Source organism: Micropterus dolomieu, linkage group LG23, assembly GCF_021292245.1.
Source record: "Micropterus dolomieu isolate WLL.071019.BEF.003 ecotype Adirondacks linkage group LG23, ASM2129224v1, whole genome shotgun sequence".
Taxonomy (NCBI): domain Eukaryota; kingdom Metazoa; phylum Chordata; class Actinopteri; order Centrarchiformes; family Centrarchidae; genus Micropterus; species Micropterus dolomieu.
Window position 1 is genome coordinate 5,555,043 of NC_060172.1, and position 16,072 is coordinate 5,571,114.

The 16,072-nt window shown below is 41.4% G+C and overlaps 1 protein-coding gene and 1 long non-coding RNA gene across 4 annotated transcripts in view; one reads left to right on the top strand and one right to left on the bottom strand.

Moving 5' to 3' along the window:
• Positions 1–15,843, bottom strand: part of dub (duboraya) — a 17,553-nt gene extending 1,710 nt beyond the window's left edge. The window contains exons 1-6 of one of the 2 annotated variants that reach the window (XM_046040209.1): positions 15,633–15,843; positions 9,099–9,188; positions 3,672–3,740; positions 2,512–2,583; positions 2,195–2,422; positions 471–935 (exon numbers count right to left, since the gene is read on the bottom strand). In XM_046040209.1, the coding sequence (XP_045896165.1) occupies positions 471–935; positions 2,195–2,422; positions 2,512–2,583; positions 3,672–3,740; positions 9,099–9,188; positions 15,633–15,638 (930 nt within the window). In that variant the 5' untranslated portion in view covers positions 15,639–15,843. The remainder of the gene's footprint in view (positions 1–470; positions 936–2,194; positions 2,423–2,511; positions 2,584–3,671; positions 3,741–9,098; positions 9,189–15,632) is intronic. The other variant, XM_046040210.1, reaches the window with a different exon arrangement.
• The window catches only part of LOC123963386, a 31,526-nt gene that overhangs the window by 1,140 nt on the left and 14,314 nt on the right, over positions 1–16,072 (top strand). Inside the window, exons 2-3 of one of the 2 annotated variants that reach the window (XR_006823163.1) lie at positions 813–969; positions 9,116–9,212. This is a non-coding gene — a long non-coding RNA (uncharacterized LOC123963386). Of the gene's footprint in view, positions 1–812; positions 970–2,369; positions 2,649–9,115; positions 9,213–16,072 lie in introns of those variants that run through there. The other variant, XR_006823162.1, reaches the window with a different exon arrangement.

Consider the following 16,072-nt stretch of genomic DNA (forward strand, 5'->3'; position numbering starts at 1 on the left):
GCTAACAAGCCACTAGCAAGCTGCTAACAATCCACCAACAGTCCATTAACAAGCTGCTAACAAGCCACCAACAGTCCATTAACAAGCTGCTAACAAGCCACCAACAGTCCATTAGCAAGCTGCTAACAAGCTACCAACAGTCCATTAGCAAGCTGCTAACAAGCTACCAACAGTCCATTAGCAAGCTGCTGACAAGCCACCAACAGTCCATTAGCAAGCTGCTAACAAGCCACCAACAGTCCGATAGCAAGCTGCTAACAAGCCACCAACAGTCCGATAGCAAGCTGCTAACAAGCCACCAACAGTCCACTTCTGCGTTATGTTGTGGAAACAGACATTATAGTGACACAAACATGTAAACATGGAGGATATACTGAGTTTGTATCGATAGCAGATCAGACAACAGGAAGGCTTCTTACTGAAACATCATCAAATATAAAATATTGAAAAATAAGAGGTCTGGTTCTCACCTGGACTGTTTCTTCTTCTTTGCGATCTGTGTTGATCGCTACTGCAGCTGAATCTTCTTCCTGTTTGTCTCCAGAGATTTTCTCTTGAGCTTCCTCCTTCTTTCCCGATGAAGAACCGTCTCCCTTCTCTTCTTCCATGGATCCGTTCTCTCCCACCTTCTTCTCCTCGTCTTCATCTCCGGGGTTGGTCTTTGACTGATCTTCTTCTTGGGATTTGTTTTTCTCGGGACACGTTGAAGAGTCTTTCTCTTCGTCCTTAACCTCGTCTCTTTTAACTTCCTGTGTGAAAACCTCTCCTCCTCCTCCTCCTTTCCCTTCTTCTCCTATTGTTTTGTCTTCTAGTTCGCTCGGGGAGCTAACAGAGACTTCCCCGCCCTCGTTGGCGACGCTGACCTCATCTCCACTGCTGGATGTCCTGTGGCGGCGGGACGGAGGGCGACGCCGGATGGAGTGGCGGGCTCGGCTCTGGAGAAGGACCAATGGGGGCAGAGACAGACAGGTGAGGTCATTGCATTCAGACATTTCAAATTAACTCATTAAGCTGGACAATAATCATGTTCATCAGAAAATAATTTTGATCAGTCATAAGGACAACAAAAATGTCTACCCACAAAGACCCCCGTCAATCAGCCAATAGCAGGCCTCCGAAGGTGGCGTGTCACACCTGCATCAGGTATCCCAACCTCACCCTGTCATGGTTTAAGGAATAGTTTGATATTTGGGAAATCCTTTTCTTCTCTTTGTTCCTGAGAGTTAAATGTTCACATTGATACCACGATATCATGTCTTTATGGTAAATATGAAGCTAAAACCAGCAGCTGCTTAGCTTAGCTTAGCTTAGCATAAGGACTGAAAACAGGCACATGACGTCCTCGTTTCTACACTGCAGTTTGTATAGATGGAAAAAGGCTGAGATTTAACATGTTAATCAGCGTCAGAGCTGCTTCGCACAGAGGCAGGCCAATTGTTCAGCCCTTATTCTTTATGCTAATGTTAGGAACATGGTAAATGTTACACCTGCTAATCGTTAGCATGCTAGTATCAAGGTGTTAGCATTTAGCTCAAAACACTGCTATGAATGATGTGTTATAATCAGTGTTGAGCAGTAACAGTAATATTATTACTTTCCCCTGAAACTAGCGGATTATTATTTCCAAAACAGTAATAATATTACAGATATTAATCAAAGTAATGTTGTGTTCCCAGATTCTAAATCTGATGTAACATGAAACTTGTAGAAAGAAACTCTTCCTCTGACCGGGAGGAGCTAATGCCTGTGATGATGCACTCGCCGGATGAGAGCGGCATTAAGCAACATTTGATGTTCTGTAAAAACACTGAATACTGCTCTGATAAATTCATGTGCAGAAAACATTCATTTTATTTAGTTAAATCCTGTATATCAAGAGTCTATCCTGTTCAGCATCCTCTGGTCTGAGACGCTGCAGTGTTTTCAATTCGGCGGCTTGTTGACTCCTCAGGTTCATTATTGTTATAAAGTGGATTAACTTCTTATATCAGCTGCTGAACAGGTTGTCCAGTAACTTAACTAGTTACTTTTAATCTACAGGATTAAGTAAAGTAATATTATTACTTTTTTAAAGTTTACATCCTGGATTGGATGACTTCATCTTTTTCCTGTTCTTGTAAAGTTGTGTCATGAAGTGGACCAACGAGAACACTGGGTTTGATCATGAGGACAGCCCTTTAGCTCTCTCACTGACCTTGTTGATGTTCATCAGGATGGACCCCTCCGCCACAGTGGGAGGGGCTTCAAAGGTGGCGGGGCCTTCCTCTTCAGTTAACGGAGAGACGATAACGGGGCTGGTGGGGGTCGTCGTGGAAGAGGTGGTAACCGGGGCGGAGGCCGGGGGGAAGGCGGGGGGCAGCAGCCTGAAGCCGGGGCTCTTTGGAGAGGGCAACATGGCCGAGGGGGAGAGAGCGAGGTTGGCCTACAGATAGAGAGAGAGATGTCAGAGTGCAGCTCTCCGTCCAGACCAGCAGAGAGCAGCAGAGTCCAACAGAAACCACCTGGACTCACCTGGAGCTTCTCAATCAGAGCAGAGTTCCTCTTGGCTTTGGTAGGTAGAGGAGAGGTGACACCTGGAGGCTGCTGAGACACACACACACTTTCAAACAGAGCTCAGAGGAAACAACACACCTGTTCGCCGTCGTCAGGTGAGGCTCAGATTATTATTAACGTGGTCTGATGAGATTGGATTTACTTTTGAAGATTAAATCCTCTTTGTTTTGTAGAGTAACTTGTTAATATTTCATATTCCTGGGTTGAGTTTAGCACCTACAAGAACTCTCTGCACATCACCTGTAGAGCTGGGATACATTTAACCTGGCATAGTGAGTGAGGGGTCGGCAACAGGCAGCCCGCAGGCCAAAACTGGGCTGCCAGCAATTATATCTGGCTCCTGGGCAGATTACTTTAATTGCGGCTTGTTCTGAAATAGATCTCAGTCAAGCCAGCAACATTTACTGACATGATCATTTCCTCTTTTTTGATTTTGTCTACAAAATAAAAGCACGAGAGTTTTAATTTGAGTTGAGTTAAGAGCTTTTACTTTGAAAACACACACTGCATCACATGCTTTATTGAGAGCATGTGAAACAGTGTCTTCATAGTTAACAAGTTGAATAGGAGAGAAAATATTTGCCTGATGTGGAGATCAAACACACAACCACAAGATTGAGAATCCTGATTTAACCAGCTCGTCTTCAATTATCCTTTGATTATGTTCTAGCCCGTCATCTAATGGCTTAAAACATTTTTTATCCAGATGCCAAACCTCCTTGCTGCAGTAAAGGACGCTCTCAGAGTTCTGTTGTCCAACTCTTGTAATGGTCATTGAAGCAGACCAAGTTACAAAATGAAGAAGCTCTACTTTTGTTGTCACCCACTTGTAAACAATCAGGAGCCGAGGCGGTTTAAAACGTTTGTAATGGGGCCCAGACAGGAGCAGAGCTTTAAAGACAGGGGTTAAATTTGTAAAAATGTGTTAAGACTCCGCCATAGTTGACAGTATTCTTACATTTGTGTCATGTAACAAACTGATGACTCTGTCTTTAGCTGGCGTTCCCTGAACTCACCACATGATAAGACCCAGTTAGCGTGAGTGTGTACTGTTAGGTAAGTGTGCCATGCTGAGCTCTGATTGGTTGCCTCCTGTGCGTGGTGAGCGTGTCTCTCACCTCCTGGTCGTCTCCGTGTGTTTTGGGGAGCTGTAAGGAGCGAGGAGGGCGTCGCCTGACCGGCTTCTCCTGGTGAACAAACAACGATCACAGTGTTATTGCACCATAATGTTTCAGAAGCAGAGTATCAGCTGCTAAGATGTGTTAGTTTAGTCGTCAACAGTCCGCGTGTCACGTTTAAGTCACGTTTAGTCAGCCTCTATCTTTTTAGTTTGAATCGACTAAAAGATGAAGCTGACTGAAATGTTGTGAACAACGATGAGCATTTAAAGTGATTTAAAATGATTTCAGATAAGACTGAAACCAACAGCTTTTAGACTGAAAGACCTTAAATGACATGATTGATTAATTGCTGTCATGTAAAAACAAAGAAAAACTACAAACATTGGTAAAAAAAATAGAGACAACAAAACATGGAGTGCACAATTTCCTGGACTTTAACACCTCTATTTACATGTGCGAAAGGAAGTAAGAAGAAGTAAAACTTTATGTGCTCCTACCCCTTTATTTACTAAATACATCTACTAATAATAAATAAACAGAATTTATAAATCTACAAAATAGTAAATCTAAACAAGAAGATTACACTGTTAAAAAGGTTGTTTTTTTTAACAGAAATTCAATCTGTTATTCTACAGATATTTTCATTTTTTTTCAACATCACATGTTAATTAAACATTAAAATGCCAAAAATACTTTAATTAAAAATATTAACCCGTTAAATAAAGGTTATAATCTTTAAATTCATATAATGAGAAATGTTTTTTTAACAGGATTATTCCACTGCTTAATTACCTTCAATGTTAAATTATACTGAATTATTTGTAAAAAGACAAAAAAATCTTTTCAGAGCGTAAAATTAAGACAACTTTCTGTTTTTTTTACAGTGAAACTTCAAATTTAAGGTAAATAATTGTAAAAAAAAAAATTGTAACAGACATTCACACAAACAAGTCTATATATTTACACATAACTACCTTCTGATTTACAAATCAGTCAATGAGAACTCCTGGTGGTTTTTAGAACCCTTCTTTACCTGTTGAGAATAATTTCTTTATACATCTTTTTAAAATGGAGTATTATGTTCGACATAAACAGAAACTTTTCCTGGTTGCTTGAATACTGGGAGTCTCAAAATGTGACTTTTCCCTTTAAGATGATGATGATGAATTTAGCTTTGCAGAGAGGTGGTCAGCTCAGATGTTTTTAATTTAAACAACAGAACCAGAAATGAAACGGTCGAGGTCTCCGGACGGATCAGTCGACACCTGTTACAGAGACGGTCAACAGATCCTCTGTGTCCAGCTGTCTCATGATCCGTCCATGGCTGTGGGACATGTGGAGTTATAAAAAGCAGCTGTTTATCATTTCTGTATTAGAATATTTATTATTTATTTAAATCTGTGATCCTGTTTAAACACGTACATGTTCGTACTTAAAGCTTCACGCGGTCAGGAGGCTCAGAGATGTCACGCTTTGATTCGGTTTCTGGTACACGGCTTGAATTTGATGCAAAGTACCAGAGTACTTAAAAAAACCACAACATATAAAAAGCACCAAAATCAACCTTGTTGAAAAGGAGTCATGACGCCAAAGAGACACATTAGGGCAGTAGGATTATCAGTTATTCTGCCGATTAGTTTCCCGATTAATCGATTAGCTGTTAGGTCCAGAAAATGGTGAAGAATGTAGATTAGTGTTAAATATGGAAGCTCTAAGAGGCCATACATTCATACATTTTATTGACTCTGTTTTCCCGTGATAACGAGTTAATTTAACCTGTTTTCTCGAGATCTTGAGTTACTGTTGTTGTTATCTTGAAATAACAAGTGTTGTTTTCCCGAGATAAGGGGATAATTTTCTTGAGATAACGAGAAAACAATAATGAATCAAATGTGACTGGTCGCCGATAAAGCTGTAGCCTTGCTAACCGTCTGCTTTCTATGTTTTTGTCTATGTTTTCTGTAACAGCAAGAGTTTCAGCCTAAGAGAAAAGACGTATATGATCAATATTCTCCTGCTCATCTGACATTGCTACACTGAATGATGTTTCCTGTAATCAAGCTAGACCAGTGGTCGACAACAGGCGGCAAGAAAATAAGCGTCCATCGGTTGATGGGTGTGGATCAATCCCTGGGACGCACACACTCCAGCGCACGCTTTATTGTGTGAAACAGTCTCTTCATAGTTTATTTGATGAAGAGAGACAGAGAGATTATTTACACGGAGTGGGGATCAAACACACAACCCTGAGATTAAAAGTCCTGCGCTTTACCGAATGAGCTAACCGGGTACGAATTAATTTTGTCATTATCTCGGGAAAACAGCATTTGTTATTTTGAGATACCGACAAAAGTAACTCGAGATCTTGAAAAAACAAGTTATTAACTCAGTATTAACTCGTTATCACGGGAAAACTGAGTATATAAAATGTATGAATGTTTGGCCTCTTAGGGCTTCCGTACACAAACACCAAGATGACGTCCTCAAAATTCTTGTTTTGTCCACAAACACAAATACATTGAGTTTACTGTCACAGAGGAGGAAAGAAACCAGTAAATATTGAGAGTTGAGAAGCTGGAATCAGACAATTTGGACTTTTTTTTTCAATCAAAATAGTTACAGATTATCTTAATAGTTGAGAACTAAGCGATTATTCGACTTCTTGTTCCAGCTCTACTCCACAGACATATTGGTCCTCAGTGTCAGTCTGTGTCACGGCCTAATTAATGAGATATTAGATTTACTGAAGCTCACACATGTTTATGTTCCTCATTAATGTGCACGCATCTTCTACAGAAATAGATTTCACACATTATCAAAGATAAGAGCCGCACGTCACGCCGCTGCAGCTTCAGAGCGCTGACACACCTTATCTCAGTTTGAGCACTGCTGTTTACTGTGTCCGTGCTTTCACTGGTGACTAAATATCTGCGTTTTGTGTCTAATAATTGTCAGATGAAACAAAGTGGTGACTGTAGTTTTAGTTCCTGACACGCTTTGGGCTCCAAGCTGCATAAACCAGTCAGGAAAGAAGTTAAAGCTTCTTCCCGATGAATTTAATAGAGTTTACAGTTTTTTTCAGATACATTATGGGACAAAACGTACCAGAAAATTCTCTCCCAGAAAGAGAAATTTAATTCTGAAATAGATTGTTGTGAACAGTCAGTAGTGTTACAGCCCGCTTCTCCTGATTGATGATGCCTCATTTCCTGTTTCTCTTCTTCTTCACACAGTGCGGTTGAACACTCACATGTGACCGAGACATGTTTTTTTTTTTTTTTACAGTATTACAAGGAAAATGTGAGGAAGAACATTTAACGAAACACAAACACGCAAAAAAACCCCAATCATCTGATTCAGCACGAGTGCGATTTAAAGGACCATTTCTGTGTTTCTGATGCTTTATTCCTGTGTTACTTTTCTTTCCATGTCGGTGCATTCAGGGACGCTCAGACACCTCAGCGTTTACAGACAGATTTGACAAGTCATAACTAGGGATGCACCTATCCCACTTTTTCAGTCCCGATACCAGAACCAATCTGATACCAGTGTAAAACGGATAAGCTGTATTCCTCACTGAGCAACATCCGGCTGGACTTTGTAATGTTCATTTAACCTCCCATCAAACGATTTGTATAGTTAGTTTGTCTTCAGATTAGACAATATATCACAAGTCATAAAGAAAGAGAGATGGTCAGCAAAACCTGAACCAAATAGAAAATACTTTAATAGCAGAAAAACACTTACCAACAAAAAAACACATATGTAATATATAGAAAAGGTTGACAACTGCTGTGCCACAAAACACAAACTAGCAGTGTTTCCCATTAATTGGCGGCTCGCCACAGTCTTTTGTGTTCCGCCATAGTTTCAAAATGAAATAAAAACATATTAACATTATTTTGTTTCCCTCGCTGCGCTCACACATCCGACTCGAGACAGCCACAATAACGGCGACGCTAAGAGTTTGAACAGCGTTTCTATCACTCGTCTGCGAGAAGGCGATCGAGTTAGCCGCTAAATTTAGAGTGCACGCGTTTTAGAGCCTTTATGGTAAATGCAGTTAAAAGGATCTTAACTTTGCGCAATATGAGCACAATATACAATATAATTTATCCCACTGCGTCGGATTGGGTGACTGCAGCGCGCGGATACACATGTGACGAAGTCCGGTTTTCAAAATAAGGTGTTGACAAAACATGTATGGAAACAAGATTTATTGGATTTAGTTAACAGGAAGTAGAAAAAAACAGCGTAGGCCTACGTGTGTCCATTAAAAGTAAAATGAAATGTTTGGGGAATTACTTATTTGTTGTATTTTAGGGTTTCTGGAAAAACATTAAAATAAATCATTTGACTCTTCTGCATTTATATCTACGCAGTGTGTTTAGGATCAAATTGTTCACTAGAACACAAAATTGCAAAGAGAGCAAAGTTCTTCAAAGATCTGGCCTCTTTATTTTGCTTTCAAAGTGCACCAAATGAATGCACTTAACTTTAAAATGTACAAATCTTTCTTCTGGTGGGGAGGATCGATGTCCACCCACCACAGTCTCACAAAATCCTGTGGGAAACACTGTACTATATTAAGGAAAAACTGGGAGCTGAAATTAAATGTTATGATTGAAAATACTGCAGATTTTTGCTCCTGAGTGAAAATTGAAGTAACCAGATGGTTAATTATGAGGTGAAACGTTTCTTTACACTCAGAATGTGACAAACACTTGATGCCAAACAGTGGATCACAAATCTGAAGTAGAACATTCAAAACTATTGTGCCGAAATCTTTTTCAACAAATATGATCACTAAATCTTTTTCAGTCCCTTTTCCTCAACGAAACAAATATTTTAATAGAAAAATTAAGCGCTAATTTGTTCGTGATTCAAATTAATTAAACCAAATACTTACTGAAGATATATTGAACATTTATTATATTGTGATAATTATCATTATTGTTTTATTGCCCAGCCCTAGATTCTCTTATTAAAACCAAATGATGAACTGTAAACTGGAAGGAAGCGAAACCGCCGACCACAATTCAATGACTGAAAAATGTTAGACGGTGGAGCGAACGAGCAGATGTCTGTGGACGGTTTTGTACAAAGACGGACTCGTGTCTCTCGGTCCCGAGGTGTTTGGTGGAGGTGAACGGACCGATGTGACCACAGACAAAAGGTACCCATGTGATTTCCTCTGCGGATGATGATGCTCAGCCACCAGTGCCCGCCCACGTTGCAGAGACCTGCTCCTCTGCCTGCCATTTGATTTTTACTCTCTTATACTTTTATTTAATTTTTGACTCCTTGGCACTTGATTTATGAAAGCCTATGTCAGGTGGTGTTATTCTCATGTGTGATAAAATCAGTAAGCAGCTGATATCTGTACTCTGGATGTGCCGTCTGATGTCCAGACATTAAACTCACCGTATCGTTCCCAGCAGCATCGTGTGGTGGAGCCGAGCACTTGAATCTTCCTGCAAGTTCAGCCACAGAGCGGCGGGGCGGAGCCTCCCCCTGAGGGCGGGAAAAGGATAGAAGGTAAATACCAACAAGACTGGTTTCATTAATCAAAGGTGTCCAGTGTCCAGACTGATCTACAGGTGCCTCTAAAAAAAATAGAATATCACAGAAAAGTTAAATGTTTTCTGTGATTTAAGTCAAAAAGTGAAACTTTAAGATATTCTAGATTCATTACACATAAGGCGAAATATTTCAGGCCTTTTTTTGTTTTAATCTTACTTCTCTAATGAATCTAGAATAAATGAAAGTTTCCCTTTTTTTCACAGTGTTCATATTTAGCAGCAGCTCCTGTGCATCACACAGAAGACAGATGTGACTCTCTGCAGGTTGACTTCAACACTTTAACTGAGCTTGACCAATTATTATGAATTGTGTCTTTAGATTTACAGGTTTGAATTGATTGATTTGTCCCAAATTGTTTGTTGTCTTCCTGCCCAGACAGTACAGATGTAAATTAGCTATATAGCTAACTGTGTAATAAACTGCTACCAGTACTCCCAGTGCAACTACACCAGAGATTACAGTCATTGCGGCTGCTAATATTTCATTATCGCCAATTACTTTTCACTTCCTCTCATCGTGGATGAAACGGAGTCGATGGGATGAAAATTATTTCACACAACCAAGTAAAAGACGAGTGATTATTTTTTAAATATAGATGAAGCTTTTGGAGCAGCTGCAGTGATGAGGTTCAAAAGAAATAAATGTGCTGCGGCTGCCTGTCCCGCCCCGGGTGTTGCAGGGTACTTCCTGTCTGTGGCGGCGTGGCGGCAGCGTTGTGACCATGTTAGGATGGAAAAGTGAGTGTTGTTGTCAGGAAGGCAGCTGCTCATTAGGGAGGCAGCTCTGAGGCCACATGCCACACGTGTTTCTGACCTGCTGGCGGTTTGCAGCTACTGTAACGCTCGCTGCGGGAGCGTCGGCTGGTTTGTGGTGACCGCACCTTTTAAACGCATTACGATCTGAGGGGTGAACACTAGTGTTAATTTTGCCTCTCCGCCATCAGTGTGTGAATGTGATGTAGTGTAAAAGTGGTTTCAAAGACTAGAAAGGTGCTACACAAATACAGAGCATTTACATTTGTATTTGCATACTACCACATCAGCAGGTAAATAACGTGACGCACAGCAGCGTATAGGACAGGTAGACTTAAATGACGACGTTAGTCAGAGAACACGGATATGTGGGAGAGAAAGTTTGAAACATTTACTAAAACACAGTCATCATCTGACTCCTGTAAATTGATGTTTAAAGAGGTTGCTTGCCCTAACAAAGAACCAAAAGAGGAGAGACAGAATGCTTCAAAGCCCTTTTCAGGCCTCTACTGCATTATATTCTGTTTTTATATGTTTCCGTTTTCCTAAATAAAGACATTTCCACCATAAATTAAAGCATAAAAGGCAGAAATTGGTGCAAAAAAATATGAAAACTCTACTCTTCTACTTTAAAACTCTGAAGGTGGCTGCTGAACTTTTAAAACAAAATTCCTGAGGATTAAAGAGTGATGACCGCGACCGCTGCAGGTGGGTAACGTCACAGAAGACCTATTCATAAAATGCACCGACTGACTCCAAACTTAATTTAAAAGTTGGCAGGCATGGACACCTGGCAGGTGCGTTTTGTTGAAACATGTCCAAATTTTGGTTGATGTCTGAACCGACCAATCACAGCCTGGATGGAGCGGGACATTAAAAATGTTGAACTCATTATGCATGAATGGTTGAATATTATTGACTAGTTAGCACTTAGCATTAACAAATCAGAGACAAACCACCTCGTGGAGAATTTATCTTGCACAATAATTTAATGAAGTGACAAAACCTACAAACAACTGCTGTAACTGGGATTAATAATATACTAGTGATATATAGTATAATATTATATGAATATACTAACATTATACAATGAATATATTAAAGCTAAACCAACATTATAATATTACATTAACATTTTACTAAAGTCATTGTTAAAATATTGTTCAGTGATCTTGTTGAAGCTTCGCAGATTATCTGGGCTCGGACAATTAACTAGACAAACTAATATTATGATACCAGTTAGCAAAACCTGCTACATTAGCTGTCGTATATTGCTGAGCATTTCCTCCATTTTAATTTAGCTGTACGTTGACATTACCCTGTAGGTGGAAATCGTGTCACAGCAGCCTGTGGTGTACCTGCTGATAGAGGTAGCAGCAGCAGAACATGATGTTGTTAGCCTAGCTCGCTATCTGAGAGCATCTCTACTGCTAATGCTACGGCTCCCAGCTGTCTGTGTATTTGGGTTACTGGGTACAACAGAGTCCCAGCCCCTCACTGGCTTCCCACCAAATACATCTGTATGTGATGTAAAGCAGAGTTTTGTTTGTTTGCTGTCAGTCCAAAGCTGTTGTATCAGGCCAAACACAGGAGGGAGAGTACAAGTCTATTAAAGGGCCAGACACACACAGCTGTTGACGTGCGGGTTGATCCACATCCATTCAGGCTGAAGGTCTCACATAGCTGGCATTCAACAGATAATGAAATCACATCGCCTGGTAAACACACACACACACACACACACGTTCGTGTGTCTGTCACTTCAGAGGAAATTACATTCACTTACATTCATTTCCCAGAGACTTACTTTAACCCTATAGGGGAGTTTTATAGATTTTTACCTGTGCACCATGAGATGTAGATCACCTCTCTTTTAACCTAACCTTACCCCAACCTAACCTTACCCCAACCTAACGTTGCCCTAACCTTTCCCCAACCTAACCTTGCCCTAACCTAACCTTGCCCTAACCTAACCTTTCCCCAACCTAACCTTACCCCAACCTAACGTTGCCCTAACCTTTCCCCAACCTAACGTTGCCCTAACCTTTCCCCAACCTAACGTTGCCCTAACCTTTCCCCAACCTAACGTTGCCCTAACCTTTCCCCAACCTAACGTTGCCCTAACCTTTCCCCAACCTAACGTTGCCCTAACCTTTCCCCAACCTAACCTTGCCCTAACCTTTCCCCAACCTAACGTTGCCCTAACCTTTCCCCAACCTAACCTTGCCCTAACCGAACCTTTCCCCAACCTAACCTTACCCCAACCTAACGTTGCCCTAACCTTTCCCCAACCTAACGTTGCCCTAACCTTTCCCCAACCTAACGTTGCCCTAACCTTTCCCCAACCTAACGTTGCCCTAACCTTACCCCAACCTAACGTTGCCCTAACCTTACCCCAACCTAACGTTGCCCTAACCTAACCTTTCCCCAACCTAACTCTGACCTTACCCTAATGTTATCCTAACCTAACTTTACCCCAACGCATTTTCATCTCGGTGCGTTTATACCGATGCTTTCAGACAGCGTGACAAAACATAATTATTTGACACTAAAGGTAAGTCTGTATGAAATGCCACAGTTTGCTACGTCGCAGCAACACAAAGGCTAAAGTGCCAGCAGCGAGTCAACCGATGCATAAATTCACTGTCATTGGCTTAGGCACTAATATTTCTAATGGTTATGGTTAAATGGTGGTGGTTAGTAGGGGGCTTTGGGAGGCTGTCAGCAAGCGCTAGTTTGCTAGCTAGTCTTTGTGAGACACCCCAGAGCGACACATAAAGACGCACCCTGGATGCGTCTCACACAAATAACTACGCTTTGTCAGTTTTTCTGAAAGCGTTTGTATTGGACACCCTGCGATGAGAACGGTCTGCCCAACCTTACCCCAACGTTAAACCAAATCTTTAACCTAATTTTTTTTAGGTTAAAGATTTAGTCGTCATAATGTGACTGTGTAAACAGAGGCGTGTCCCCACAACATGAGTAATATCTGTCCACACACACACACTCAGTCTTGGTCTTTGCCCACAGCGTGTAGTCGACTGAAGGCAGAAAGTGATGAGGAAAACAACCGTTAAACCACTTCCTCTTTCTGTGTGTGTGTGTGTTCATTGTTCAAACTAAGAATAGCTGCTGTTCACCCTGTTCGATATAAAAGTATAAAACAATATCACAGTTTCCGTTTCCAAACTTTCAGCATGTCTTCGGATCAGTTTTTAGCTTTTAGGTTTATTATTAACAGTCATATTCTTTAGTGAGGCTTTGGCATAATGATGCTGAGACCTGCTGGGTGTCATTGCTCAGGGTGAGAGTAAAACAAAAATTTAAACTTCCCCTTTGAGCTTTCCAGAGCTCTCACACACATCTCTTGGTCTTCATTCACGCAATAATTTTCTTTCTACAGTAGGATGAAAATCTGACTAATGTGTGATATTTTAATAACATTCTCGATGTGTTTATACGTATTTAGCCTGACATTTAAGTGCTTCCGGCCTGTTCAACTGGGGGCCCGCGGGCCACATCCTGGCCCAGAAGCAGCGTCTGAGTGGCCCAGCATACATAAATCTGATAAATGACAAGATAAGTAAACTGTAAACCGTATATCATGAGTGGAAGAAGCCAACGAGAGAGCCGTCTCTTTTTTGCACATGTGCAGCATTGATCTGGGAGGATGTTTACGGATGTAGCGACACAAATCAAAGTTTTCACACGTGACTTCTGACCACGCTTAGTAGCTTTTCAAAAACTTCTACAGTCACAAGAAGGGAAGTGCTCCTCTGAAAACACGTCTCTGTCAACCCTGAAACAAAACCCGTCAGTTTAACCCTGCCTGGACTGCTACTACTTGTTTATTTTACCACCATCTCCGAGTGCAGTAGTTAATAATATTCACAGAGAAGCGTCATACGGTTGGAGCCGTATTAAGTCAGGTTGCATATTTCAGAAGTGAAACATTCCTGTTAGTTTAAAATGTGTCATAAACAAAAGCTAAAAACGGTTTTAAATAGGCTGCTGAAAAATTAAAATCTGGCCTAATTGAATTTGTAATGGAATATCACTACAACCATCACTACGAGACGCTGTCCGTGCACGGGCCTACGTAGAAAACAATCACCGCCGCTCTGACTGTCCGTCAGTGGACGTGTCTCACAGTAAAATCTACGACTGCCGTTTTGGATCGACAAATATGCTGCATCTTGTTTCCCTCATGACTGTTGATTCGAGCTCGGAACAAACCGAAATCCCATCGTGAACAAAACAAGTATCAAAATGGCTGCAAAGCCTCCGTCACTGGCGTCCAAATAACATCCAACACAACACTAAAGGTGCCTGATTGCATCGGGAAGTGGTACAGCAAAAATAATCTGCGCCTCTTTGCAAAACATTTGGTTCCTGAGTCTTGGTGACGTGGTGGCTGGCGAGCTAACAGCTAACTTGCTAGCCAGCCGAAGTAACGTTACTCTTTCACAGTGTTTCCTGGAGATGCTCTCTGCGTCTCTCCCTCTCCATCTCACGCTTCGTACAAGTCAAAGTTATTGAAGAGGGAAAATGAAGCTTGCCAGCGGTCAGTTCTTGGACCAAATCGTTGGTGCAGATTTGTGGGTCAAAGGTCACCACAGCTGAACCACTGAAATGATCTGAAACCGCTGTTTATTAATCGTGTTCACCCTTCATTTATCAAATACGTTGGCATGCTTCCAAACTGACTTGGGAGTTGTTGCTCCCAGTGTTTATGCTAAGCTAGGCTATCTCCGGACACAAAGACAAAAATGAAGTCAATCTTCTCAGAAAACGAGAATTGACCTGAACGCTGCAGTGAAAGGAAAGCTCTCGTATCTATTTCAATAATATGTAAAGAAAAGGTAAAAACTACCAACACAATAAGTCGTCATCGTCATGAACCTGTAGATTCTGTCTGGACTTTAACGAGCGCGCTGTGACCTGCAGTAACCTCCAGCTCAGAGAACGCACAGCATGTTGCTCTGCAGATCATTTTACTGTAAACTCCAGATAAACATCACGCAGCTCAATCAGTTACAATAAGTTTCAAAAACCGTTTTTTAGTCTCACAGTCAAAACTAGTTCACCGTTGTGTTTTTGCATGCGTGCATGTGTCGGATCATTTGCATTTCATGTCTCAGACGTTTGTCGCAGTGAGAAATGTCCTCTGATCCACAAATATGTGGTGCGTTGAGGGGCTGTTGGAAAACTCCGACATCCGGCTTTCGATGGCGTTCACGTGGAATTTAAAAGAGGGAAAGGCGACTGTCTGGTATGTGTGAGTGAAGACACAAGTTTGCGAACCACATATTTAAATTTAAATCACACTGCAGAAAATTAAAGTGTTGCATCTCATTAAACTGCAAAATTTACAAGATCAAGTGTAAAAATGCGGCGCTAATAAAATGACTGACGACCCCTCAAACACCACGACGACCACTCTGCCAATTCTAGTCCAAGTCACGGCAAAAACCCAAATAATTCAAGAAATCAGAAACGTTTTTGGAGGTCTTTTAAAAGTGATGAGCGGCTTCACCAAACTGTTCTCTCCTCTTTGTGTTTGGCTTCAAGCTGATCCAACAGAAAACAAAGTAAACACACAGCCGAGAGTTAAAAGTTTTACCTCCATCCTGCTCGTCGTCTCACGGCGGACTCGTTTATGTCGAGTATGTGTGAGCGGCAGTCGGCCTGCAGGTTAAATATAGAACCAGAGTCACTAGAGAGAGAGAGAGAGAGAGACAGAGAGAGAGAGAGAGAGAGAGAGGCTCATGTTCTGTCACATGCTGATCATCTCTCTCTCTGCTGTTTGTTCTGCAGCTTCATTTTGACTAAAAAGATGTGATTTTAGTTTAAATTAATGTTCACACCCGCTCAGAAACCGGCCGGAGTGAGGAGGGTGAGAATAAAAGTGTCAACAGGAAATGAGCTGCATTAGTACGGCTGCACGAGGAAGTGAGCAGTAAACAAAGTAGTAAACAAACTGTTTGCAGCCGTGCTGGCGGCTCTGTGAGGCCGCTTTGAGCTAAACGCTAACACGCTCACAGTGACACTGCTAGCGTGCTG